At 43.6% G+C, this 26361-nt stretch overlaps 1 protein-coding gene across 1 annotated transcript; it reads left to right on the top strand.

Annotated features, from left to right (window-relative positions):
- Positions 1-2018: 2018 nt before the first annotated feature.
- On the top strand, positions 2019-2912 carry LOC123430870 (acidic endochitinase-like). The gene has a single exon (XM_045114705.1). The coding sequence runs from the start codon at positions 2019-2021 to the stop codon at positions 2910-2912; it is 894 nt and encodes a 297-aa protein (XP_044970640.1).
- Positions 2913-26361: the final 23449 nt, after the last annotated feature.

The raw sequence follows: 26361 nt of genomic DNA, 5'->3' as shown, positions 1-26361 counted from the left end.
ATCGACTTCTGCCCTGGAGGCGACGCCCGGGCGCCTGGCTACGCGGCGGCCTTCTTGCGTCTCTGCGGCGGCGCGGCGGCGACGGACGTGATGGTCAGGTACCGCTTGAGCATGCGGGAGGAAGGCGGCAAAGTGCACAACGTTTGGCCGCTGTGGAGCACAACCTTCCGATCGGTGGGTTGTAGATTCGGCAGCCTCCGGATCGCAAACAAGTCCAAGCTGCGAGGGGACTGCTTCATCATCACGTGTGATCTGACCGTCATAGGAACCCCCACCGTGCAGGACTGCGTTCTGCTGTAAACCTTCTTTTCTTTTAGGTTTTTGGGGGAGTAACGGCTTCTACATGTGATATGAAACGTGTAGGATGACTTCATTTGTGTTGAGCGCAGTATTGTTTTTTTCCTAAGAATATACGGGTCGAGAATTTCATCCTTTCGCAAACATTATAATGTTTTTTATTTCAAGTAGTCTATTTTCTTAAAGAACTTTTTATACTGTGTTGGGGTTGTTACGAAAGACCTGTAACATGCATGCATATAGAAGCCCGTACGTGGATGTAGGAGTGTTGTCCTCATAATGCCTGGTGGAAGAGAGACGATGTGAACATCTCCAATGCAGATCAACAATGTGTCGGTACTGGCAGGACCAGGCCTCCTGTACAATTTTGAGACGGAAGGAGTACATTTTTTTAGGGTCATCTTCTCAACTAAAAGGATATCGAGTGTTGAACAGGCCACAATGCCATATGAATCTGTACGATGACTAGCTTGCTTCCGGTGTGCTACTATAGCTAATTTAGATGTCGGTTCGGATGGGACAACTATTGTGCATGCACATCTATGTATTGAACACATGTTGAACATTTTTGCATAACGGATGAACAATTTGTAGATACAGGTTGAATCTTTTTTTAATACATGTTGAACATTTGTAAAATGCATATTAATCAGTATTTAAATACATATGAATATGTTTTAGATACAAAGCTATCATTTTTAAACGCATGTTCAACATTTTTCAAAAAAAAATATAAATATTATTTTTCAAATATGCAAATATTTGTCAGGTGTTGGAATTTTTATTTCAAATGACATGGATATTTTTTATATATTATTCACTTCCTTCTTAAATTATTAGACTTTTATAAAATCGTGAAACATAATTTGAAAACACATGAACATTTTAAAAAATCCATTAAGAAGTTTTTGAAGTGGTATGCACATTTTTTCGCAATTACATGAATTTTCGATATTTTCATGAACATTTTTAAAAATGTCTTGGAAAATTGTAAATGTGCAAAAAAAATGAATATCATGAACATTTTTCCGAATGATACGAACAATTTGTAAAATTGTGCAAACATACATTTTACATCATGAATATTTTTTAACTTGCAATGAACTTTCAAAAAAGATAACCAATGTAATTTTTGAAATATATATATATATATATATATATATATATATATTTAGGATATAGACGTGCCCGTTCCCTTTACGTGTGTCAACTCCTTGGGCTTCGAGCACATGGCACACGAATGGTACAAGATTATGTCGTATATAGTGCTCCTCCTGAAAGAAAAAAAATCTTATATAGTACGCCTTCTACTTGTCTGTTCTTAATCAAATTTTTTTTGACGAATTACTGAATTCTTAATCGCTTAGTTTGCCGTCGCCAACACACAGCTGTAGTACGCCTTTCCTTGCACGTTATTCTATTCACGTAGTATAAGATAATCTCTTACAAGCTGAAGGTGCAGTATAAAATCACGAACACCGTCGCCGTTAATTAGCTGCCAACTGAGCGTGTTCGCAAGTGTTCATCTATGTGCCCAACAAGTCACGCATGAGGATAAACAATCTGGGAGTGGCAGATTTCACACCAAGAGTCCCCCCTCGTATATAAGCCAACCATCAAGCACAAACTCGGCACACGCAGCAAAACAAAAAGCATACTCCTACATCTGAAGGCACCAACACTGGAGAGAAGAGTTCAGTAGGAACAATATTTCCCCAGAGATGGCTAGTAGATCATCTCTGCTCCAACTGCTGGTCGTGGCAGTAGCCGCGACGCAGTTTCTCGGATCCGAAGCGGGCGGCATTTCCATCTATTGGGGTCAGAATGGCGGAGAGGGAACACTGGCTGCAACATGTGCCACCGGCAACTACAAATTTGTCAACATCGCATTCCTTTCCTCTTTCGGCAATGACCAGCCGCCAGTCCTCAACCTAGCAGGCCATTGCGTCCCAACCAACGGCGGTTGCTCTAGCCTGAGCTCTGACATCAAGTCATGCCAGAGTCGGGGCGTCAAGGTCATGCTATCCATCGGTGGCGGGGCGGGTGGGTACTACCTTTCCTCTTCCCAGGACGCCAAGAATGTCGCGACGTACCTGTGGAACAACTTCTTAGGAGGCACCTCATCTTCGCGGCCTCTGGGTGATGCAATCCTTGACGGCATCGACTTCGATATCGAGGGCGGTACACCCCTGCACTGGGATGATCTTGCAAGGTTCCTGAAAGGGTATAGCAACTCCGGCAGGAGAGTGTACTTGACGGCCGCGCCACAGTGCCCTTTCCCTGATGCATGGGTGGGAGGCGCCCTCAACACCGGCCTCTTTGATTATGTGTGGGTGCAGTTCTACAACAACGCTCCTTGTCAGTATACTTCAGGCAGCACTTCCAATCTAGCTGATTCATGGAAGCAGTGGTTGACGGTTCCTGCAAAGCAGATCTTCCTCGGTCTCCCGGCGTCACCTCAGGCAGCTGGGAGTGGATTCATCCCAGCTGATGACCTAAAGTCGGATGTTCTCCCATTGATCAAGAGTGCAGGGAAGTATGGTGGGATCATGTTGTGGTCCAAGTATTACGATGACCAGGATGGCTACAGCTCTTCGGTGAAGAGTGATGTTTGAGAGGGTTGCCTTACGTGTGAACCATATGGTTGGCATTCCTTGTGTTGTGTGAGGACTCATCCATTTCCCCTTTCGATTTGTAAGTTATTATGTGGTACTGGTTTGTTGTGTGTAATATAAATAAATTTTTACTTACCTCGATCTTTCATTCCGCTATCTACTAGCGTTTTCAAATGAGGAAATGTAAATCAGTGATAATTAGTTAAACATGAAAAGATTTGCATATGATGGCTAGTTTTTATTATATTTAATGGTTTTGGGTGCACAAAGAACAAATGCAAAGCCTCTTTTGAACAAAGCTGCAAAAAAATGGCAAAAAGGCAACACAACAAGCCAATTCCACACCCACACCCAGAAATAATATTCCACGATGGGATATTAGTTTACGGAGATGTGTTTAGATAACTAAAATAGCAATCTAAATGCTCTTATATTAGTTTACGGAGGAAGTAGAACATTATTGGCACCATCCCACGATGGGATAGACGAAGTCAAAAACACACTTGAAACCTAGAGTCGTTAAAATCATCGAAAGCTGAAATGAATAATGATAAGGCGGGAATGATCTCGAAAAGAAGCTCGCGTGTGTTTGTTATTCCTTATGTTTTGTTTTTATGTTTTTATTGTTGTTTAGGTTCTTGAAAGTATTTAACTACTTGAGAATTCAAAAATGGTTAGGCATCAAGATGAAGAAACATTTTTACAAAAATGAAACCGAATTCCAAGTCTATCATCTTCAAAATGGGCCTCATGACTACCATTTTCTCCATCATTTAGCAAAATCTTAACCGCAAGGACCAAAATGCACTAGCACAATAACACAAAAATTACCAGGAAGCACTATACTTGAAGACAACGACTTCACTAAGAAATAGGTGATCACTCGGTGATGCTATTTGGCCTAACCGAAAAATAGTCTATGGTTTATCACGTCTCAAGTTAACACCTTCAAGATCACTGGTTCTCACCAGAAAAAAGGCACTCATTTATCAATTCGCTAAAAGCATCATCCACCATCTCTACCGTTCGACACTTGCTTACATAGAACACTATGCTTGATGGCCTCTTCCGCAAAAAGAAAAATCATTATGCCATGATCCATATAAGAAAAACATGTGGTTGTTCGCCCTGGAATCGAGGGTAGGTTTTCTCAGAGGAGGGAACCGACATTGTTGCCTCCTAAAGCCACCGAGCCTATGCCAAATATCAACAGTTGTTTTTTTTTCTTTTTGAAAAAGGAGGAGCGGAGCCCCCAGCCTCTGCATCAATCGATGCATGCAGCCATATTATTGAATAAGTTCAAAAATGAAGTCTTAGGTCCACAAAATGCTCATGATCTGAGCATAAAAACAAGTGCAAAGAATAAATAAAAACTGCCATAGCCGGCGAAACCAAAAGTAGGCTACGATGCCTCTACACTGAACCTATTATTAGCTCGCCATCCAAATCGGCTAAATATAGCCTGTGCGACCGCCCCCACCGGTTGCACCCAATAGCCATAAGCTCCCTCGAGTCTGCATGAGTGAGTAACGGTCACATATGGATCCAAGACGTGGCTCTGTAATAACCTGCAAAAAATTATTGAAGTTCTTGCCATTAAGAATCATATCATTTCTAGTGTTCCATATAGCCCAAAATAAAGCACTTATATCAATCCGGATAAGATTCGCTATAGTTACGTCTACTCCATTGAGTCACGTCCCAAATAGCGAATTAATGCTCGTTGGTGGATTAACGTTAAAGGTTATATGAACAAATCGCCATAATAGTCTTGCAAGTGGACAATCAAGAAAGACGTGTCTTATTGTTTCATTTTGATCACAATAGGAGAAAGTAGGTCTGCCTATCCATCTTCATTTTATCAAGTTGTCTTTGGTTAGTACAACCCCCTTGTGTAAAAACCACATGAAATTTTTCATTCAAAGTGGCACTTTGATTTTCCAAATATGCAATGATCTAGACAGAGACCCAAAGTTGATCAGATCCATGTATATGGACTTCACTGAAAAAATCCCGTTCGTAGCTAAATTCTAGTGGATACTATCTGACTGGTTACGGAGTTGAACGTTCATCAATCTTGTCACCAAGTGCCAGCATTCTCCCACTAGAGCTCGCCTGAGTTGTATCTTAAAAGGTATCATGTCTAATAGTGTGGCTACGTACTCTTCCATATATTGTACTTCCTCCGTCCGGAAATACTCGTCCTAGAAATGGATGTATCTAGACTTATTTTAGTTATAGATACATCCATTTTATTCATTTCTAAGACAAGTATTTTCGGACGGAGGGAGTACAATATTATATAAGGTAGGATATTGTAATGCTAGCGGTGTATCCTTGAGCCATGTGTCCTTCCAGAATCTTATTATGGTACCACTACCAACTACAAATTTCACCCGCTGGAATAAGGTTACCTTCATCTTCATTAACCCCTTCCAAAAAGGTGAGTCGTTAGATTTAGCTATAACCTGGGCCAATGTCTTGGATTGTAGGTACTTATTCTTCAATATTTGAACCCACATCCCTTCGGCCTCCGTAGATAACCTGTATAGCCATTTGCTAAGCACGCATTATTCTTCACTTTTAAGTTTTCAATGCCGAGACCTCCTTGGTCTTTGGGTGTGTAGATGATATCCCACCTTGTCAATTTGTATTTTTTTCTTAGCCTCATCACATTGCGAGAAGAAACGAGATCTATAGAAGTCTAATATTTTCTGTACCCCTACCGGTATTTCAAACAATGGTAGGAGGAACATTGGCACGCTTGTCAAAACCGGATTTATCAGCACTAGACGTCCTCTAGGAGACATAGGTTTGCCCTTCCAGCAACCTAATCTTTTTTTTCAAATCTATAATCAATACCCTTCCATTCACTATTTGTCAATCGTCTATGGTGAATGGGAATCCCTAGGTAACTAAACGATAGTGCTCCCATTTCACATCCGAATAGTTACCTGTAAGCATCTTGTTCCTCCTTTGCTTTCCCAAAGCAGAACAATTTTCTTTTGTTAAAATTAATCTTTAGTCCAGACATTTGTTCAAATAGGCAAAGAACATGTTTCATATTCCTAGCTTTTTCCATATCGTGCTCCATGAAGATGACCGTGTCATCCGCGTATTGTAGTATGGATACTCCCCCCTCTAGAAGATGTGGAACAAGTCCTCCTACTTGGCCATTTTGTTTAGCCCGACCAATAAGGACTTCCAACATATCCGCTACTATGTTGAACAGCACCGGCGACATACAATCTCCTTTGTCTCGATCCCTTATGTGTTTGAAAGCAATGACCTATGTCATCATTTACTTTAACCCCCACACTGCTACCTTTCTAAATGAAAGCATGCACCCGATCCCTCCAAGATACGTTGAGTCCCTTCATGCGTAAGGCTTGCTGAAGGAATGACCATTTGACTTTATCATACGCCTTCTCAAAATCCATTTTAAACATTACCCCATCAAGTTTCTTTGTATGGATTTAGTGCAATGTTTCATTCAAGACAATGACCCCTTCTAAGATGTGTCTCCCGGGCATGAACATTGTCTAAGTCGGTTGGACTACCGGATGAGTGATACGTCTCCATCGTATCTACTTTTCCAAACTTTTTGCCCTTGTTTTGGACTCTAATTTGCATGATTTGAATGGAACTAACCTGGACTGACGTTGTTTTCAGCAGAATTGCCTTGGTGTTATTTTTGTGCAGAAATCAAAGTTCTCGAAACGTCCTGAAAATTTACGGAGATCATTTATGGAAAATATGAAAAATATATGCGCCAAGTTCCACCTGAGGGGGTGGGCCAGTGGGCCACAAGACCTGGCTCCGCCACCCCCCCCCCCCCTGGTGGCGGTGCGCAGGCTTGTGGGGCGCACACGGCTCTGCCGCCCCCAATTCCAGCTCTATAAGTTCCCTTTCGTCCCAGAAAAAATAAAAAGAGAAGTTTTCGTCGCGTTTGCAATACGGAGGCGCCGCCACCACCTGTTCTTCATCTGGAGGGCAGATCTGGAGTCCGTCTTGGGCTCCGGAGAGGGGAAATCGTCGCCATCGTCATCATCAACCTTCTTCCCTCTCCAATTCCATGAAGCTCTTCGCCGTTCGTGAGTAATCTATTCGTAGGCTCGCTGGGCGGTGATGAGTAGGATGAGATCTATCATGTAATCGAGTTAGTTTTGATGGGATTGATCCCTAGTATCCACTATGTTCTGAGATTGATGTTGCTACTACTTTGTCATGCTTAATGCTTGTCACTAGGGCCCGAGTGCCATGATTTCAGATCTGAAATTATTATGTTATCACCAATATATATGTGTTTTAGATCCGATCTTGCAAGTTGTAGTTACCCACTATGTGTTATGATCCGGCAACCCCGGAATGACAATAACCGGAACCACTCCCGGTGATGACCATAGTTTGAGGAGTTCATGTGTTCACCAAGTGCTAATGCGTTGGTCCGGTTCTTGATTAAAAGGAGAACCTTAATATCCCATAGTTTCCTTTTGGACCCCGCTGCCACGGGAGGGATGGACAATAGATGTCATGCAAGTTCTTTTCCCTAAGCACGTATGACGACACACAGAATGCATGCCTACATCACATTGACGAACGGGAGCTAGCCACATATCTCTCCGTGTTATAACTGTTGCATGATGAATATCATCCAAACAAATCACCGACCCATTGCCTACGAGTTTGTCCTACTGCTGCTGTTACTACTGTTGCTACTACTGTTACTTGTCTTGCTCTGCTGCTACTACTGTCGCTTGCTACAGTTGCTACTTGCTACTGCTGTCACTACTGCTTTTCCTTGCCGTTGCTATTGCTCATTTCACTGCTGCTACCTGCTACAATTTTGATTCGCTGGTCGTTGACGGGAACTGACGATTTCCGTCAACGAGGCAACTTGGCGCCATAGGTACAATCGTTAGAAATAGTCTGCCGTGTCAACAGATCGTTTCTGACACCGTTGTTATCATATTACTTTGTTGTTACTACTTTGCTTGCAGATACTAATCTTCCAGGTGTGGTTGAATCTGACAAATTCAACTGCTAATACTCGAGAGTATTCTCTAACCTCCTGTTTGGCGATCAACAAATTTGGGTCGAATACTCTACCCACGAAAACTGCTACGATCCCACGCGCTGGTGGGCCGTCAACAACATTCTTCTAGTTTTGATTGCCGGAGAGTGCTAGCAGCATTCTTCTGGTGCCATTACAAGGGGAAGAACAACTAACATCAAGCATTTTTCTGGCGCTGTTGCTGGGGAGGTATTGCTATATTCTCTGAGTCACTTCGGATTTATATCTGCTGATCACTATGAAGAATCTGAAGGATCCAAAAACAAAAGTCTTGCCCTCAACTACGAGGGGAGGTAAGGAATTGCCATCTAGCTCTGCACTTGATTCACCTTCAGTTATGAGTAAGTTTGCGACATCACCTCCTGCTAGAAATCTTGATATGTCGCATGTGCTTGATGATGCTTATGATGCTACTGCTAGAGATGATATGCTTGATACTATGCCTGATGTTATGCCTGATACTGCTAGAGATGCAATGCTTGATACTGCTAGAGATGCTATGCTTGATACTGTGCCTGATGATGCTAGAGATGTTATTTTGCCTGACGATGCTATGCTTGATACTGCTAGAGACACTACTTTGCCTGATGTTCCACTAGGGGTGTTCCTTGATGCTCATATTGCTAGAATTACTGCCAATGCTCGTGATGCTTCTGTAACAACCGATACTATTGAGATAGAACCTGCTTTTGCTCCTGTTAGATCTAGCTCTCCTAGATATGAATTGCCTGATATACCTGAGGGTTACGTTATGGAGGGAGAGATAGCTGAGGATTTTCTTGCGTGTAAGGATGCCTATGATGCTGAGAAGTTACTTCTCAAGTGGAAGGAAAAATCTCTGAAAGCTAGGATGAAATACGACCCGAAGTTTGCCACTTCACCTATCTTTATCACCGATAAGGATTATGAATTCTCTGTCGATCCTGAGATAATCTCTCTAGTCGAATCTAATCCTTTTCACGGTTACCAGTCTGAGACGGTCGTAGCCCATCTTGCCAAACTACACGATATAGACACCCTTTTCACTAATGAGGAGAAGATCCGCCACTACTATATCCTTAAGTTGTTTCCTTTCTCTCTAAAGGATGACGCTAAAGCCTGGTTCACTTCTCTTGCTCCTGGATGTGTGAGTAGTCCCCAGGATATGGTCTATTACTTTTGTGAGAAATATTTCCCTGCCCATAAGAAGCAAGCTGCCTTGCACGAAATATACAACTTTGCTCAACTCCAAGAAGAGAGTCTTCCACAAGCTTGGGGGAGGCTCGCCCAGCTACAAAATGCTTTGCCTGATCACCCTGTTAAGAAGAACGAGATACTTGATATCCTCTATAACGGACTTACCGATGCCTCTAGAGACCACCTAGATAGTTATGCCGGTTGTGTTTTTAGGGAACGAACTGTAGAACAAGCTGAGACCCTACTGAATAACATCTTGATCAACGATAATGCTTGGACTATTCTCGAACCACCTCCTAAGCCAACTACGAAGAAAAGAGGTATTCTATTCCTCAGTCCCGAAGATATGCAAGAAGCCAAGAAATCTATGCAAGATAAAGGCATTAGATCTGAAGATGTCAAAAATCTACCACCTATCGAAGACATCCATGGTCTCGATAACCCGATACAGGTAGTGGAAGTGAATTCTCTGCGTAGGTTTGATGAGAGTGATATTCCTTTTGATAAACCTGCTAGCCTATGCTTTGATGAATTTTACAACTTTGTTGCCAAACAACAGAGTTTCAATGATTATATTAGCAGACATTTGGAACAAAGTACTCGTATGCTTAGCCATTTAAGTGCTTGTGTGGACAGAAATGTCAATGATCTGAAGCTTCTGAGTAAACACGCCTCTATGATTACTACTCAGGTAGAACAAGTACTTAAAGCTCAGAATGACTTGCTCAATGAATTAAATGACAACTCTGTGAGAGTCATTACTAGAGGAGGCAAAATGACTCATGAACCTTTGTATCCTGAAGGTCATCCTAAGAGAATTGATCAAGATTCTCAAGGAATCAATGCTGATACACCCAGTCATCCTAAGGAGAAGAAGAAAGATGATAGAAACCTACATGCCAGATCACCAAATACTGTCACACCGGAAGAACCTAATGATATTTTTGCGTCTGATGCAGAAACACAATCTGGTGATGAACATGAACCTGGTGACAATATGGACAGCGATGTTCATAATAATGCTCAACCTAGCAATGATGAGGATGTGGAGATTGAACCTATGGTTAATCCTGATAACCCACAACCTAAGAGATACTATAATAATGACTTCACTGCTAGGAAGCAAGGTAAAGAAAGGGAGCCATGGGTTCAGAGATCTATGCCCTTTCCTCCTAAGCCATCCAAGAAAAAGGATGATGAGGATTTTGAGCGCTTCGTTGAGATGATATGACCCATCTTTCTGCAGATGCGGTTAACTGATATGCTCCAAATGTCTCTGTATGCCAAGTACATAAAAGATATCATGACTAATAAACAGAAGATACCAGATCTTGAGATCTCCACCATGCTTGCCAATTACACTTTCAAAGGTGGAACTCCTAAGAAACTTGGTGATCCCAGAGTGCCCACTATACCTTGCTCCATTAAAGGAAACTACGTAAGAACTGCCTTATGTGACCTTGGAGCCGGTGTTAGTGTTATGACGCTCTCTCTTTATCGTAGACTTGAATTGGATAAGTTGACACCCACTGAAATTTCTCTGCAAATGGCCGACAAATCAACTGCTTTCCCTATCGGCATTTGTGAGGATGTGCCTGTTGTGGTTGCTAACACCACTATCTTAACAGACTTTGTTATCTTGGATATTCCCGAGGACGATGCCATGGCTGTCATCCTAGGAAGACACTTTTTAAACACTACAGGGGTTGTTATAGATTGCAACAAAGGCAATGTCACTTTCCATATAAACGGTAATGAGCACACAGTGCACTTTCCGAAGAAACGATATCAAGTACATTGCATCAATGCTATCGAAAAGTCTTCATCGATTCTCATTGGGAGCTTTGAATGCCCTATTCCTTGTGTCAAGATGAAGTATGATTTTCTTGTTGGGGAGATACATATCCCCATTGAGGTGACTTAGTGGCTATTACAAAATTCTCCGTTCTCTCTTGCGATTCGAGAAGGTTTTGTCATGAGGACTTGATCAACCCCATTGACGGATTTCTTTCGATAACCGTGAAACGGATGAATCAAAGAGTCACATACCTCTGTTTTAAGCTTTCATTTTCTGTTGCTTAGAAGAAAAATGATAGAATTAGTTTAGTTTTTCCTGTTTTCTGTTTTAGCGTCCCGGAGAAAAACACCTCGGAAATAAAAGTTCTCCGATGGTCCTGAAAATTTAGTATGATTTTTTCTGGAATTTTTAAAAATTACTCGGCCTGAGAGCTAGCCTGGGGGCCAGACCAGTGGGCCACAAGCCCTGCCACCGCCACCCACCCCCTGGTGGCGGAGTGCAAGCTTGTGGGGCCCACAGGGACCCCCTCCACTCATTCCAGCTCCCAGCCTCTTCTTCCACCTCCAGAAAAAATTGTTTCGCAGCTCAAACCCGTGTTCTTGCTCATTTGGCTGTGATTTTTTATCTCCTTGCTCAAAGCACCATTCTACGAACCGTTTTGGGGAAATTACTCCTTGGTAGTGACTCCTCCATTGGTCCAATTAGTTTTTGCTCTAGTGCTTTATCCTTCGTGTATTCTTGCTACCTTGGTGACCCTGTTCTTGAGCTAGAAATGTTGGTTTTAGCTGGTCCCAAGTAGTTTTAGCACGTGATACGGTCTCTAGGCACTAGTAGGAGTAGTTGCTACAAGGTGTGGTGGGTCTGTTGGGGAACGTCGCATGGGAAACAAAAAATTTCCTACACGCACGAAGACCTATCATGGTGATGTCCATCTACGAGAGGGGATGTGTGATCTACGTACCCTTGTAGACCGTACAACAGAAGCGTTACTGAACGCGGTTGATGTAGTGGAACGTCCTCATGTCCCTCGATCCGCCCCGCGAACCGTCCCGCGATCAATCCCACGATCTAGTGCCGAACGGACGGCACCTCCGCGTTCAGCACACGTACAGCTCAACGATGATCTCGGCCTTCTTGATCCAGCAAGAGAGACGGAGAGGTAGAAGAGTTCTCCGGCAGCGTGACGGCGCTCCGGAGGTTGGTGATGATCTTGTCTCAGCAGGGCTCCGCCCGAGCTCCGCAGAAACGCGATCTAGAGGAAAAACCGTGGAGGTATGTGGTCGGGCTGCCGTGGAAAAGTCGTCTCAAATCAGCCCTAAAACCTCCGTATATATAGGGGGAAGAGGGGGAGCCTTGCCTTGGGGTCCAAGGACCCCTAAGGGTTTCGTCCGAGCCAAGGGGGGGAAGGTCTCCCCCCCAAACCGAGTCCTACTTGGTTTGGTGGGTGGAGTCCTTCTTTCCTTTCCCACCTCCTCCTTTTTTTCTCTTTGATTTTCTTCCTATGGCGCATAGGGCCTTCTTGGGCTGTCCCACCAGCCCACTAAGGGTTGGTGTGCCACCCCCAAGGCCTATGGGCTTCCCCGGGGTGGGTTGCCCCCCCCCCCCCCGGTGAACTCCCGGAACCCATTCGTCATTCCCGGTACATTCCCGTTAACTCCGGAAACCTTCCGGTAATCAAATGAGGTCATCCTATATATCAATCTTCGTTTCCGGACCATTCCGGAAACCCTCGTGACGTCCGTGATCTCATCCGGGACTCCGAACAACATTCGGTAACCAACCATATAACTCAAATACGCATAAAACAACGTCGAACCTTAAGTGTGCAGACCCTGCGGGTTCGAGAACTATGTAGACATGACCCGAGAGACTCCTCGGTCAATATCCAATAGCGGGACCTGGATGCCCATATTGGATCCTACATATTCTACGAAGATCTTATCGTTTGAACCTCAGTGCCAAGGATTCATATAATCCCGTAAGTCATTCCCTTTGTCCTTCGGTATGTTACTTGCCCGAGATTCGATCGTCAGTATCCGCATACCTATTTCAATCTCGTTTACCGGCAAGTCTCTTTACTTGTTCCGTAATACAAGATCCCGCAACTTACACTAACTCACATTGCTTGCAAGGCTTGTGTGTGATGTTGTATTACCGAGTGGGCCCCGAGATACCTCTCCGTCACACGGAGTGACAAATCCCAGTCTTGATCCATACTAACTCAACGAACACCTTCGGAGATACCTGTAGAGCATCTTTATAGTCACCCAGTTACGTTGCGACGTTTGATACACACAAAGTATTCCTCCGGTGTTAGTGAGTTATATGATCTCATGGTCATAGGAACAAATACTTGACACGCAGAAAACAGTAGCAACAAAATGACACGATCAACATGCTACGTCTATTAGTTTGGGCCTAGTCCATGACGTGATTCTCCTAATGACGTGATCCAGTTATCAAGCAACAACACCTTGTTCATAATCAGAAGACACTGACTATCTTTGATCAACTGGCTAGCCAACTAGAGGCTTGCTAGGGACAGTGTTCTATCTATGTATCCACACATGTAAATGAGTCTTCATTCAATACAATTATAGCATGGATAATAAACGATTATCTTGATACAGGAATTATAATAATAACTATATTTATTATTGCCTCTAGGGCATAATTCCAACAGTCTCCCACTTGCACTAGAGTCAATAATCTAGCCCTCACATCATCATGTGAATTACATTGTAATAAATCTAACACCCATACAGTTCTGGTGTTGATCATGCTTTGCCCGTGGAAGAGGTTTAGTCAGCGGGTCTGCTACATTCAGATCCGTGTGCACTTTGCATATATTTACGTCCTCCCCTTCGACGTAGTCGCGGATGAGGTTGAAGCGTCGTTTGATGTGTCTGGACTTCTTGTGAAACCGTGGTTCCTTTGCTAAGGCAATGGCACCCGTGTTGTCACAGAACAAGGTTATTGGATTCAGTGCGCTTGGCACCACTCCAAGATCCGTCATGAATTGCCTCATCCAGACACCCTCCTTAGCCGCCTCCGAGGCAGCCATGTACTCCACTTCACATGTAGAATCTGCTACGACGCTTTGCTTGGAACTGCACCAGCTTACCGCACCCCCATTAAGAATAAATACGTATCCGGTTTGCGACTTAGAGTCGTCCGGATCTGTGTCAAAGCTTGCATCGACGTAACCTTTTACGGCGAGCTCTTCGTCACCTCCATACACGAGAAACATCTCCTTAGTCCTTTTCAGGTACTTCAGGATATTCTTGACCGCTGTCCAGTGATCCACTCCTGGATTACTCTGAAACCTACCTGCCATACTTATGACCAAGCTAACGTCCGGTCTAGTGCACAACATTGCATACATGATAGAACCTATGGCTGAAGCATAGGGGACGGAGCGCATATGCTCTCTATCCTCATCAGTTGCTGGGCACTGAGTCTTACTCAATCTCGTACCTTGTAAAACTGGCAAGAACCCTTTCTTGGATTGTTCCATTTTGAACCTCTTCAAAACTCTATCAAGGTATGTGCTTTGTGAAAGTCCTATCAGGCGTTTTGATCTATCCCTATAGATCTTAATGCCTAGAATGTAAGCAGCTTCTCCTAGGTCCTTCATAGAGAAACTTTTATTCAAGTAATCCTTTATGCTCTCCAAAAACTCTACGTTGTTTCCAATCAGCAATATGTCATCCACATATAATATTAGAAACGCCACAGAGCTCCCACTCACTTTCTTGTAAATACAAGATTCTCCAACCACTTGTATAAACCCAAAAGCTTTGATCACCTCATCAAAGCGTTTGTTCCAACTCCGAGATGCTTGCACCAGTCCATAAATGGATCGCTGGAGCTTGCACACCTTGTTAGCATTCTTAGGATCGACAAAACCTTCGGGTTGCATCATATACAATTCTTCCTTAAGGAAACCGTTAAGGAACGCCGTTTTGACATCCATCTGCCAGATTTCATAATCGAAAAATGCAGCTATTGCTAACATGATTCTGACGGACTTAAGCATCGCTACGGGTGAGAATGTCTCATCGTAGTCAACTCCTTGAACTTGTGAAAAACCCTTTGCCACAAGTCAAGCTTTATAAACAGTCACATTGCCGTCAGCGTCCGTCTTCCTCTTAAAGATACATTTGTTCTGAATAGCCTTGCGGCCCTCAGGCAGTACCTCCAAAGTCCACACTTTGTTCTCATACATGGATCCTATCTCGGACTTCATGGCTTCTAGCCATTTGTTGGAATCTGGGCCCACCATTGCTTCTTCATAATTTGCAGGTTCATTGTTGTCCAACAACATGATTGATAAGACGGGATTACCGTACCACTCTGGAGCAGCACGTGGTCTCGTCGACCTGCGTGGTTCGACAGAAACTTGAACCGGAGTTTCATGATCATCATCATTAACTTCCTCCTAAACCGGCGTCACAACGACAGAGGTTCCCCCTTGCCCTGCGCCACCATCCAGAGGGATGAGAGGTTCGACAACCTCGTCAAGTTCTATCTTCCTCCCACTCAATTCTCTCGAGAGAAACTCCTTCTCGAGAAAAGCTCCGTTTTTAGCAACAAACACTTTGCCCTCGGATTTGAGATAGAAGGTGTACCCAACTGTCTCTTTTGGGTAACCTATGAAGATGCACCTTGATGCTTTGGGTTCCAGCTTTTTAGGCTGAAGCTTTTTGACATAAGCATCACATCCCCAAACTTTAAGAAACGACAACTTTGGCCTTTTGCCATACAACAGTTCGTATGGTGTCGTCTCAACGGATTTTGATGGTGCCCTATTTAAAGTGAATGCAGTTGTTTCTAATGCATAACCCCAAAACGATAACGACAAATCAGTAAGAGACATCATAGATCGCACCATCTCTAATAAAGTACGATTACGACGTTCGGACACACCATTACGCTGTGGTGTTCCAGGCGGTGTCAACTGTGAAACAATTCCACATTGTCTTAAGTGAGCACCAAACTCGAAACTCAGATATTCACCCCCAAGATCAGACCGTAGGAACTTGATCTTCTTGTCACGATGATTTTCAACTTCACTCTGAAATTGCTTGAACTTTTCAAATGTTTCAGACTTGTGCTTCATTAAGTAGACATAACCATATCTACTCAAATCGTCAGTGAAGGTGAGAAAATAACGATATCCGCCGCGTGCCTCTACGCTCATCGGACCACACACATCGGTATGTATGATTTCCAACAAGTCACTTGCACGCTCCGTTGTTCCGGAGAACAGATTTTTAGTCATCTTGCCCATGAGGCATGGTTCGCACGTGTCAAGTGAATCAAAGTCAAGTGACTCCAAAAGTCCATCGGCATGGAGTTTCTTCATGCGCTTTACACCAATATGACCTAAGCGGCAGTGCCACAAAAATATGGCGCTATCATTGTTAACTCTAACTCTTTTGGTCTCAATGTTATGTATGTCTGTATCGCTATCAAGATTCAATATGAACAATCCTCTCACATTGGGTGCATGACCATAAAAGATGTTACTCATAGAAATAGAACAACCATTATTCTCTGACTTAAAAGAGTAACCGTCTCGCAATAAACAAGATCCAGATATAATGTTCATGCTCAACGCAGGCACTAAATAACAATGATTCAAGTTCATAACTAATCCTGATGGTAACTGAAGTGAAACTGTGCCGATGGCGATTGCATCAACCTTGGAACCATTTCCTACGTGCATCGTCACTTCATCTTTCGCCAGGCTTCGTCTATTCCGCAGTCCTGTTTCGAGTTGCAAATATGAGCAACAGAACCGGTATCGAATACCCAGGCACTACTACGAGAGCTAGTTAAGTACACATCAATAACATGTATATCAAATATACCTGATTTTTCTTTGGCCGCCTTCTTATCTGCCAGATACTTGGGGCAATTGCGCTTCCAGTGACCCATACCCTTGCAATAGTAACACTCTGTTTCAGGCTTAGGTCCATCTTTAGGTTTTTTTCGTCGGATTGGCAACAGCCTTGCCGCTCTTCTTTGAATTACCCTTCTTGCCTTTGTCGTTTCTCTTGAAACTAGTGGTCTTATTCCCCATCAACACTTGATGCTCTTTACGGAGTTCAGACTCTGCGACTTTCAGCATCGCAAACAACTCGCCGGGTGACTTGTTCATTCCTTGCATGTTGTAGTTCAACACAAAGCCTTTATAGCTTGGCGGCAGTTATTGAAGGATTCTATCAGTGATAGCCTCCTCGAGAGTTCAATCCCCAGCTCAGCTAGACGGTTTGAGTACCCAGACATTTTGAGCACATGTTCACTGACAGACTAGTTCTCCTCCATCTTGCAAGCATAGAATTTATCGGAGGTCTCATACCTCTCGATCCGAGCGTTCTTCTGAAAGATAAACTTCAACTCCTGGAACATCTCAAATGCTCCATGACGCTCAAAGCGACGTTGAAGTCCCGGTTCTAAGCCATACAAGACTGCACATTGAACTACTGAGTAGTCCTCCTTACGTGCTAACCAAGCGTTCTTAACATCCTGATCAGCCGTAGTGGGTGGTTCATCTCCTAGCGCAGCATTAAGGACATAATCCTTCTTTCCAGCTTGTAAGATTAGCTTAAGATTACGAGCCCAGTCTACAAAGTTGCTTCCATCATCTTTCAACTTAGCTTTCTCTAGGAACGTATTAAAATTCAGGGTGACTGTCGCGTGAGCCATGATCTACAACACAAATATATTCAAAGTGGACTTAGACTATGTTCAAGATAATTAGAGTTTAACTTAATCAAATTATTCGCTAAACTCCCACTCAAAAAGTACATCTCTCTAGTCATTTGAGTGGTTCATGATCCACTTACACTAGCTCAAGTCCGATCATCACGTGAGTTGAGTATAGTTTCAGTGGTAAGCATCCCTATGCTAATCATATCATCTATATGATTCATGATCGACCTTTCGATCTCATGTGTTCCGAGGCCATGTCTGCACATGCTAGGCTCGTCAAGCTTAACCCGAGTGTTCCGCGTGCGCAACTGTTTTGCACCCGTTGTATGTGAACGTTGAGTCTATCACACCCGATCATCATGTGGTGTCTCGAAACGACGAACTGTAGCAACGGTGCACAGTCGGGGAGAACACAATTTCGTCTTGAAATTTTAGTGAGAGATCACCTCATAATGCTACCGTCGTTCTAAGCAAAATAAGGAGCATAAAAGGATTAACATCACATGCAATTCATAAGTGACATGATATGGCCATCATCACGTGCTCCTTGATCTCCATCACCAAAGCACCGGCACGATCTTCTTGTCACCGGCGCCACACCATGATCTCCATCAACATGTCGCCATCGGGGTTGTCGTGCTACTCATGCTATTACTACTAAAGCTACATCCTAGCAAAATAGTAAACGCATCTGCAAGCACAAACATTAGTATAAAGACAACCCTATGGCTCCTGCCGCTTGCCGTACCATCGACGTGCAAGTCGATATTATCTATTACAACATGATCATATCATACATCCAATATATCACATCACATCGTTGGCCATATCACATCACAAGCATACCCTGCAAAAACAAGTTAGACTTCCTCTAATTTTGATGTTGCATGTTTTACGTGGTGACCATGGGTATCTAGTAGGATCGCATCTTACTTACGCAAACACCACAATGGAGATATATTTGTTGCTATTTAACCTCATCCAAGGACCTCCTCGGTCAAATCCGATTCAACTAAAGTTGGAGAAATTGACACCCGCCAGTCATCTTTGAGCAACGGAGTTACTCGTAGCGATGAAACCAGTCTCTCGTAAGCGTACGAGTAATGTCGGTCCGAGCCGCTTCGATCCAACAATACCGCGGAATTAAGAAAAGACTAAGGAGGGCAGCAAAACGCACATCACCGCCCACAAAAACTTTTGTGTTCTACTCGAGAAGACATCTACGCATGAACCTAGCTCATGATGCCACTGTTGGGGAACGTCGCATGGGAAACAAAAAATTTCCTACGCGCACGAAGACCTATCATGGTGATGTCCATCTATGAGAGGGGATGTGTGATCTACGTACCCTTGTAGACCGTACAGTAGAAGCGTTAGTGAACGCGGTTGATGTAGTGGAACGTCCTCACGTCCCTCGATCCGCCCCGCGAACCGTCCCGCGATCAATCCCACGATCTAGTGCCGAACGGACGGCACCTCCGCGTTCAACACACGTACAGCTCGACGATGATCTCGGCCTTCTTGATCCAGCAAGAGAGACGGAGAGGTAGAAGAGTTCTCCGGCAGCGTGACGGCGCTCCGGAGGTTGGTGATGATCTTGTCTCAGCAGGGCTCCGCCCGAGCTCCGCAGAAACGCGATCTAGAGGAAAAACCGTGGAGGTATGTGGTCGGGCTGCCGTGGAAAAGTCGTCTCAAATCAGCCCTAAAACCTCCGTATATATAGGGGGAAGAGGGGGAGCCTTGCCTTGGGGTCCAAGGACCCCTAAGGGTTTCGGCCGAGCCAAGGGGGGAAGGTCTCCCCCCCCCAAACCGAGTCCTACTTGGTTTGGTGGGTGGAGTCCTTCTTTCCTTTCCCACCTCCTCCTTTTTTTTCTCTTTGATTTTTTTCCTATGGCGCATAGGGCCTTCTTGGGCTGTCCCACCAGCCCACTAAGGGCTGGTGTGCCACCCCCAAGGCCTATGGGCTTCCCCGGGGTGGGTTGCCCCCCCCCCCGGTGAACTCCCGGAACCCATTCGTCATTCCCGGTACATTCCCGGTAACTCCGAAAACCTTCTGGTAATCAAATGAGGTCATCCTATATATCAATCTTCGTTTCCGGACCATTCCGGAAACCCTCGTGACGTCCGTGATCTCATCCGGGACTCCGAACAAAATTCGGTAACCAACCATATAACTCAAATACGCATAAAACAACGTCGAACCTTAAGTGTGCAGACCCTGCGGGTTCGAGAACTATGTAGACATGACCCGAGAGACTCCTCGGTCAATATCCAATAGCGGGACCTGGATGCCCATATTGGATCCTACATATTCTACGAAGATCTTATCGTTTGAACCTCAGTGCCAAGGATTCATATAATCCCGTAAGTCATTCCCTTTGTCCTTCGGTATGTTACTTGCCCGAGATTCGATCGTCGGTATCCGCATACCTATTTCAATCTCGTTTACCGGCAAGTCTCTTTACTCGTTCCGTAATACAAGATCCCGCAACTTACACTAACTCACATTGCTTGCAAGGCTTGTGTGTGATGTTGTATTACCGAGTGGGCCCCGAGATACCTCTCCGTCACACGGAGTGACAAATCCCAGTCTTGATCCATACTAACTCAACGAACACCTTCGGAGATACCTGTAGAGCATCTTTATAGTCACCCAGTTACGTTGCGACGTTTGATACACACAAAGTATTCCTCCGGTGTTAGTGAGTTATATGATCTCATGGTCATAGGAACAAATACTTGACACGCAGAAAACAGTAGCAACAAAATGACACGATCAACATGCTATGTCTATTAGTTTGGGTCTAGTCCATCACGTGATTCTCCTAATGACGTGATCCAGTTATCAAGCAACAACACCTTGTTCATAATCAGAAGACACTGACTATCTTTGGTCAACTGGCTAGCCAACTAGAGGCTTGCTAGGTACAGTGTTCTGTCTATGTATCCAGACATGTAAATGAGTCTTCATTCAGTACAATTATAGCATGGATAATAAACGATTATCTTGATACAGGAATTATAATAATAACTATATTTATTATTGCCTCTAGGGCATAATTCCAACAGGGTCTTCATTCACTTTTCTCTTGAACTTCAAAAATTTCAGCAAAAAGGAAACTATGTTCAGGAGGAAGTTTCATGGTGGTTCCTCAAGTAAGAAGGGTCCTCGTCTTTCTTTTCGGGAGCCCGAACCTTTCCGACTAAGGGACGCACCGGTACAACCTTGTGAATGGCCTTCCGATGAGTTCATGATTGAAGCAGGTTTCAAGGATGAGTTTGATACACTTGTCCGCAATGCCGGGTTAGAAGAATTTCTCTCGGATAAATGTGAACAGTATGCTATGCTCACTGCCTCTTTCGTGCGTAGATTTAAATTTTTAGTTGGTCGTGACTCATCCATACTGTTTGATCTGTACGATAAATCCTACCGTGGATCTGGAGGATTTTAATAGGATTTGCAAGATACCCGATGGGGGTAGTATTAATGATCCTTCTAAATCTTCGGTTAGAGACTTTGTCTCGAGTATAACTGTTGGAGAAACCAGAGATATCACGCAAGCCACCATAGGAAGCATCCATTTCCCTGCCTTGCACTACCTTTCCCTCTTCATAGGTAGGTGCATTAACGGCAAGGGTGCACATTTTCACCTATGCGCTTCCGACCTTAGCATCCTTAAGAGCGCAGTAACAGGTGACAGGAGCTTCAATATGGGAGCTATAATAGCAAGGAGGCTGAATAAAAATGCCAGTGAGGGGGATTTCTTTGGTGGAGTTTATGCTACACGCTTAGCAAATTTTCTTGGAGTATCCATCCGTCCAGAAGACCCTCCTCTCCGTACAACCTACCTTGATCGTGTCGCTCTAACACGCTACTAGTTCCTTGAGAGAGATCATGGATCCCTCCTATACCGCTTTCCATATTACCCTTCCTGCTCCTGCTTTCTTTGACTTTCAGGTAAAACGAAGATACTACATAACCATAGGAGAGGCAAAGGAGTATGAGAGGAAGGCGACGGCTGCTCGACTTCGTGAGGCAGCTATTCAGGCAGCGGCTGCATCACTCCCGTATAACACCCATTATGATTTTGGGTTTCGCCAGGACCATCCATGGCAGTAGACCAAGCTAGGCCAAAAGCCTAAGCTTGGGGGAGTACGTGTTCTCACCGACTTTACATTCATGCTTATGCTTTCACTTTGTTAGCCGGTGTTTACACTTTGCCATTGTATTATCCATGCTAGTTTATTTTCGTTTTCTTGTTTTCTTGTTTTGTGTCCTTTTGAGAAAACCCAAAAAGATTTTTCTTTCTTCTTTTGCTTGTTGGGAGCTTTCCCGTGTAAATAGTTTTCTTTTTCTTTGGGTCAAGGTAGAAGATATTGGTTACAATGTTTATTGGTTCTTGCATGCATACCTGTTTAGCTTTCAAAGAGCCATATTACTTTGTCTTCTCCTTTGTGTTTGCCTGCAGATTCAGCTTAGTCCAATGCACGAGCACTCTTATCATTGTTCACATCGTTCGATCATGCAAATGAAAGGCAATAATGATGATATATGATGAAGTGACTCAGACTGAAAAGCTGGTATGAACTCTATCTATTTTATTTTTGTAAATATGACTAGCTTGTCGACCCAGATTTAAGCTTTGTTGTGAGAGAACCATGTTTGCAATGACAAATTAGAGAACATAGTTTCTGATGTCATGCTTAGTAAGCTGAGAGTTTATAATGGTTTGTCTTGAATGCCAACATAGATTTTGAGATGACTATGATGTAGTATGATAGGATGGTATTCTCCTTTGAATGTTTCAAGTGGCTTGACTTGGCGCATGTTCATGCATGTAGTTGAAACAAAATCAACATAGCCTCTATGATGTTCGTGTTCATGGTGATTTATATCATGTTCATGCTTGCACTCAATGTTGGTCAAACTCATTGCATCTTGATGACTGTTGTCGCTCTGTAGTTGGTCGCTTCCCAGTCTTTTGCTAGCCTTCACCTGTACTAAGCGGAATACTGCTTGTGCATCCACCTCCATAAACCCAAAAGTTTTTCCATGAGAGTCCACCATACCTACCTATTTGCGGTATCTACCTGCCGTCCCAAGTAAATTTGCATGTACCACTCTCTAAACCTTCAAGAAATAATCTTTTTTGCATGCCTGAACCGCTCATGTGGTGACAGGGGGCTATTGGTATCTTCCATGCTAGAAGTGTTATCCTCAACATGTGTTTATTCACTGTCATTCACGAGAAAGGGGTCGGTAATTGGAATGCCCAGTTCCACGCTTAAATCGAAAACATAACTGTAAAACAAGACTCCCCCTGGATTGATGTTAGTATGGACGGTACCCGAGGATTCGGCTAGCCGTGGAGTGTGATTGATTGGTGGTGGAGGAGTTAAAACTTTACTTTTCTGTTTGGGAACCGCCTATAGCATGAGTAGCATGGAAGATATTGAGAACTCTTGGTCATTGCGTTGACAAATGAAAGCATGCCACCCAAAATTATTATCTCTGTTTTCAAAGCTTGAGCTCTGGCACCTCTGCAAATCAATGCTTCCCTCTGCGAAGGGCCTGTCTATTTATTTTCCTGTCGAGTCATCCTCCTCTTATATAAGCACCAATTAGAGAGCACCTCTGTCATTTTTATGCTTTGCTTTTGATTGATATTGACTATGATTATGACTGGATCTTTGTTGCTACGAATTACAATGTTTAGTCAGCCCTTGATCTTTGAAAGTGCTCTGCTTTTATGTTTTGCGGTCTCAAAAAGAGCTAGCGAGATACCACCTATTCATATTGCTTCATACTTGATTTGATTGAAGTGTTGGTATTTGAAACTCATTATTATTTGCTCGTTAGCTGATTATGCCATTGATATTAGTTTACCGTGAGACCTTTGTGTCACTTGCTTATGTGGTTAACTTGTGATCTTGCTGAAATTCTGGTTATGAGTTAGACATAGTTGCAACAACAAGATCAAACAGAGTTTGTCAAAGTTTTTCTTTCTCTCTCGGTTTGTCAACTGAGTTGCTTGAGGACAAGCAAGGTTTTAAGCTTGGGGGAGTTGATACGTCTCCATTGTATCTACTTTTCTAAACTCTTTTGCCCTTGTTTTGGACTCTAATTTGCATGATTTCAATGGAACTAACCTCGACTCACGCTGTTTTCATGAGAATTGTCTTGGTGTTATTTTTGTGCAGAAATCAAAGTTCTCCAAACGTCCTGAAAATTTACGGAGATCATTTATGGAAAATATGAAAAATATCTGCGCCAAGTTCCACCTGAGGGGGTGGGCCAGTGGGCCACAAGCCCTGGCTCCGCCACCCCCCTGGTGGCGGTGGGCAGGCTTGTGGGGGCCACACGGCTCTGCCGCCCCCAATTCCAGCTCTATAAGTTCCCTTTCGTCCCAGAAAAAATAAAAAGAGAAGTTTTTGTCGCGTTTGCGATACGGAGGCGCCGCCACCACCTGTTCTTCATCTGGAGGGCAGATCTGGAGTCCGTCTTGGGCTCCGGAGAGGGGAAATCGTCGCCATCGTCATCATCAACCTTCTTCCCTCTCCAATTCCATGAAGCTCTTCGTCGTTCGTGAGTAATCTATTTGTAGGCTCGCTGGGCGGTGATGAGTAGGATGAGATCTATCATGTAATCGAGTTAGTTTTGATGGGGGTTGATCCCTAGTATCCACTATGTTCTAAGATTGATGTTGCTACTACTTTGCCATGCTTAATGCTTGTCACTAGGGCCCAAGTACCATGATTTCAGATATGAAATTATTATGTTGTCACCAATATATGTGTGTTTTAGATCCGATCTTGCAAGTTGTAGTTACCTACCTATGTGTTATGATCCGGCAACCCCGGAGTGACAATAACCGGAACCACTCCCGGTGATGACCATAGTTTGAGGAGTTCATGTGTTCACCAAGTGCTAATGTGTTGGTCCGGTTCTTTATTAAAAGGAGAACCTTAATATCCCGTAGTTTCCTTTTTGGACCCCGCTGCCACGGGAGGGATGGACAATAGATGTCATGCAAGTTCTTTTTCCTAAGCACGTATGACGACACACGAAATGCATGCCTACATCACATTGACGAACGGGAGCTAGCCACATATCTCTCCGTGTTATAACCGTTGCATGATGAATATCATCCAAACAAATCACCGACCCATTGCCTACGAGTTTGTCCTACTGCTGCTGTTACTAATGCTGCTACTGCTATTACTTGTCTTGCTATGCTGCTACTGTTGCTACTACTCTCGCTTGCTACTGTTGCTACTTGCTACTGCTGTCACTAGTGCTTTTCCTTGCCGCTGCTATTTCTCGTTACACTGCTGCTACCTGCTACAATTTTGGTTCGCTGGTCGTTAACGGGAACTGACAATTTCCGTCAACGAGGCAACTTGACGCCATTGATACAATCGTTAGAAATAGTCTGCCGTGTCAACAGATCGTTTCTGACACCGTTGTTATCATATTACTTTGCTGTTACTACTTTGCTTGCATATACTAATCTTTCAGGTGTGGTTGAATCTGACAAATTCAGCTGCTAATACTCGAGAGTATTCTCTCACCTCCTGTTTGGCGATCAACAAATTTGGGTCGAATACTCTACCCTCGAAAACTGCTACGATCCCACGCGCTGGTGGGCCGTCAACAACATTCTTCTAGTTTCGATTGCCGGAGAGTGCTAGCAGCATTCTTCTGGTGCCGTTACAAGGGGAAGAACAACTGACATCAATGAGCTATCTGCGTCTCCCTATTCGTGTCAAACTTTGTAAAAAAATTGAAACTGACATTGAACACACAAATCGGTCTAAACTGCTCGAATAGCCTCCACCTTATTTGGCAACAACATTATTGTTCCAACGTTAAGGTGGAATAAGTGTAACTAGTCGTTAATAAATCATGGAACATAGGCAAAAGATCACCCTTTATAATATGCCAACATTTTTTTATAAAATTCCGTCAGAAACCCATCCGGTCCCGATGCCTTATTTTGTTTCAATTGTGCTATTGCCTCGAACACCACTTTCTCAGTAAAGGGAGCTGACAATACCTCATTCTCATCTGAACTGAGCTGTTGTATGTCGCCTGTTTTGCTCTCATCCAGAGAAACAAAATTCTCATCGGATGCACCAAACAGTTTCTTTTAATAATCGGAAATGTATAATTTTAGGTTCTCATGTTCTACAAGTGTACCCTCGTCCTTCTCAAGTTGAATTACTTCCTTCTTCTGATGCTTGCCATTTGCAATCATCCGAAAATATTGTGTGTTATCATCCCCGTGAACCACCTCCGTCAGCTTAGCTCGAAGTGCCCATTTCATCTCCTCCTCCCACAAAAGAGTTTGCAACTTCTTCTCAGCCTCAGTCTTAATATTTCGATCTGACATATTAAGAAGTGTAGACTCTGCTTTCACATCTAACTTATTAATGAGCTGAATAAGACTCTCTTTTTCCACTTTGTAAATGCCACTTTGAGTTTTGGTCCACCCTCTCAAGAACTGATGCAAGTGTCCAATTTTGTTTTGCCACCTTTCCATACTGGAAGACCCACCACATCCCTTTCCCATTCGGTAGCAATGAGATCCATGAATCCTTCTCTCTCGAACCAACTTAATTCTAAATATTAATTTATTTTTTTGTTACCTACATGCATGATCACATTCTCCAGAGTCGAC

This window comes from Hordeum vulgare, chromosome 2H, assembly GCF_904849725.1.
Source record: "Hordeum vulgare subsp. vulgare chromosome 2H, MorexV3_pseudomolecules_assembly, whole genome shotgun sequence".
In the NCBI taxonomy this organism is placed as follows: domain Eukaryota; kingdom Viridiplantae; phylum Streptophyta; class Magnoliopsida; order Poales; family Poaceae; genus Hordeum; species Hordeum vulgare.
Note: the sequence above shows the minus strand (reverse complement) of the source record. Positions and strands in the feature narration are given on the sequence as shown.

Bases quoted from the DNA above. Each gene is read 5' to 3' on its own strand.
- LOC123430870 (XM_045114705.1), top strand. From the start codon at position 2,019: ATGGCTAGTAGATCATCTCTGCTCCAACTGCTGGTCGTGGCAGTAGCC.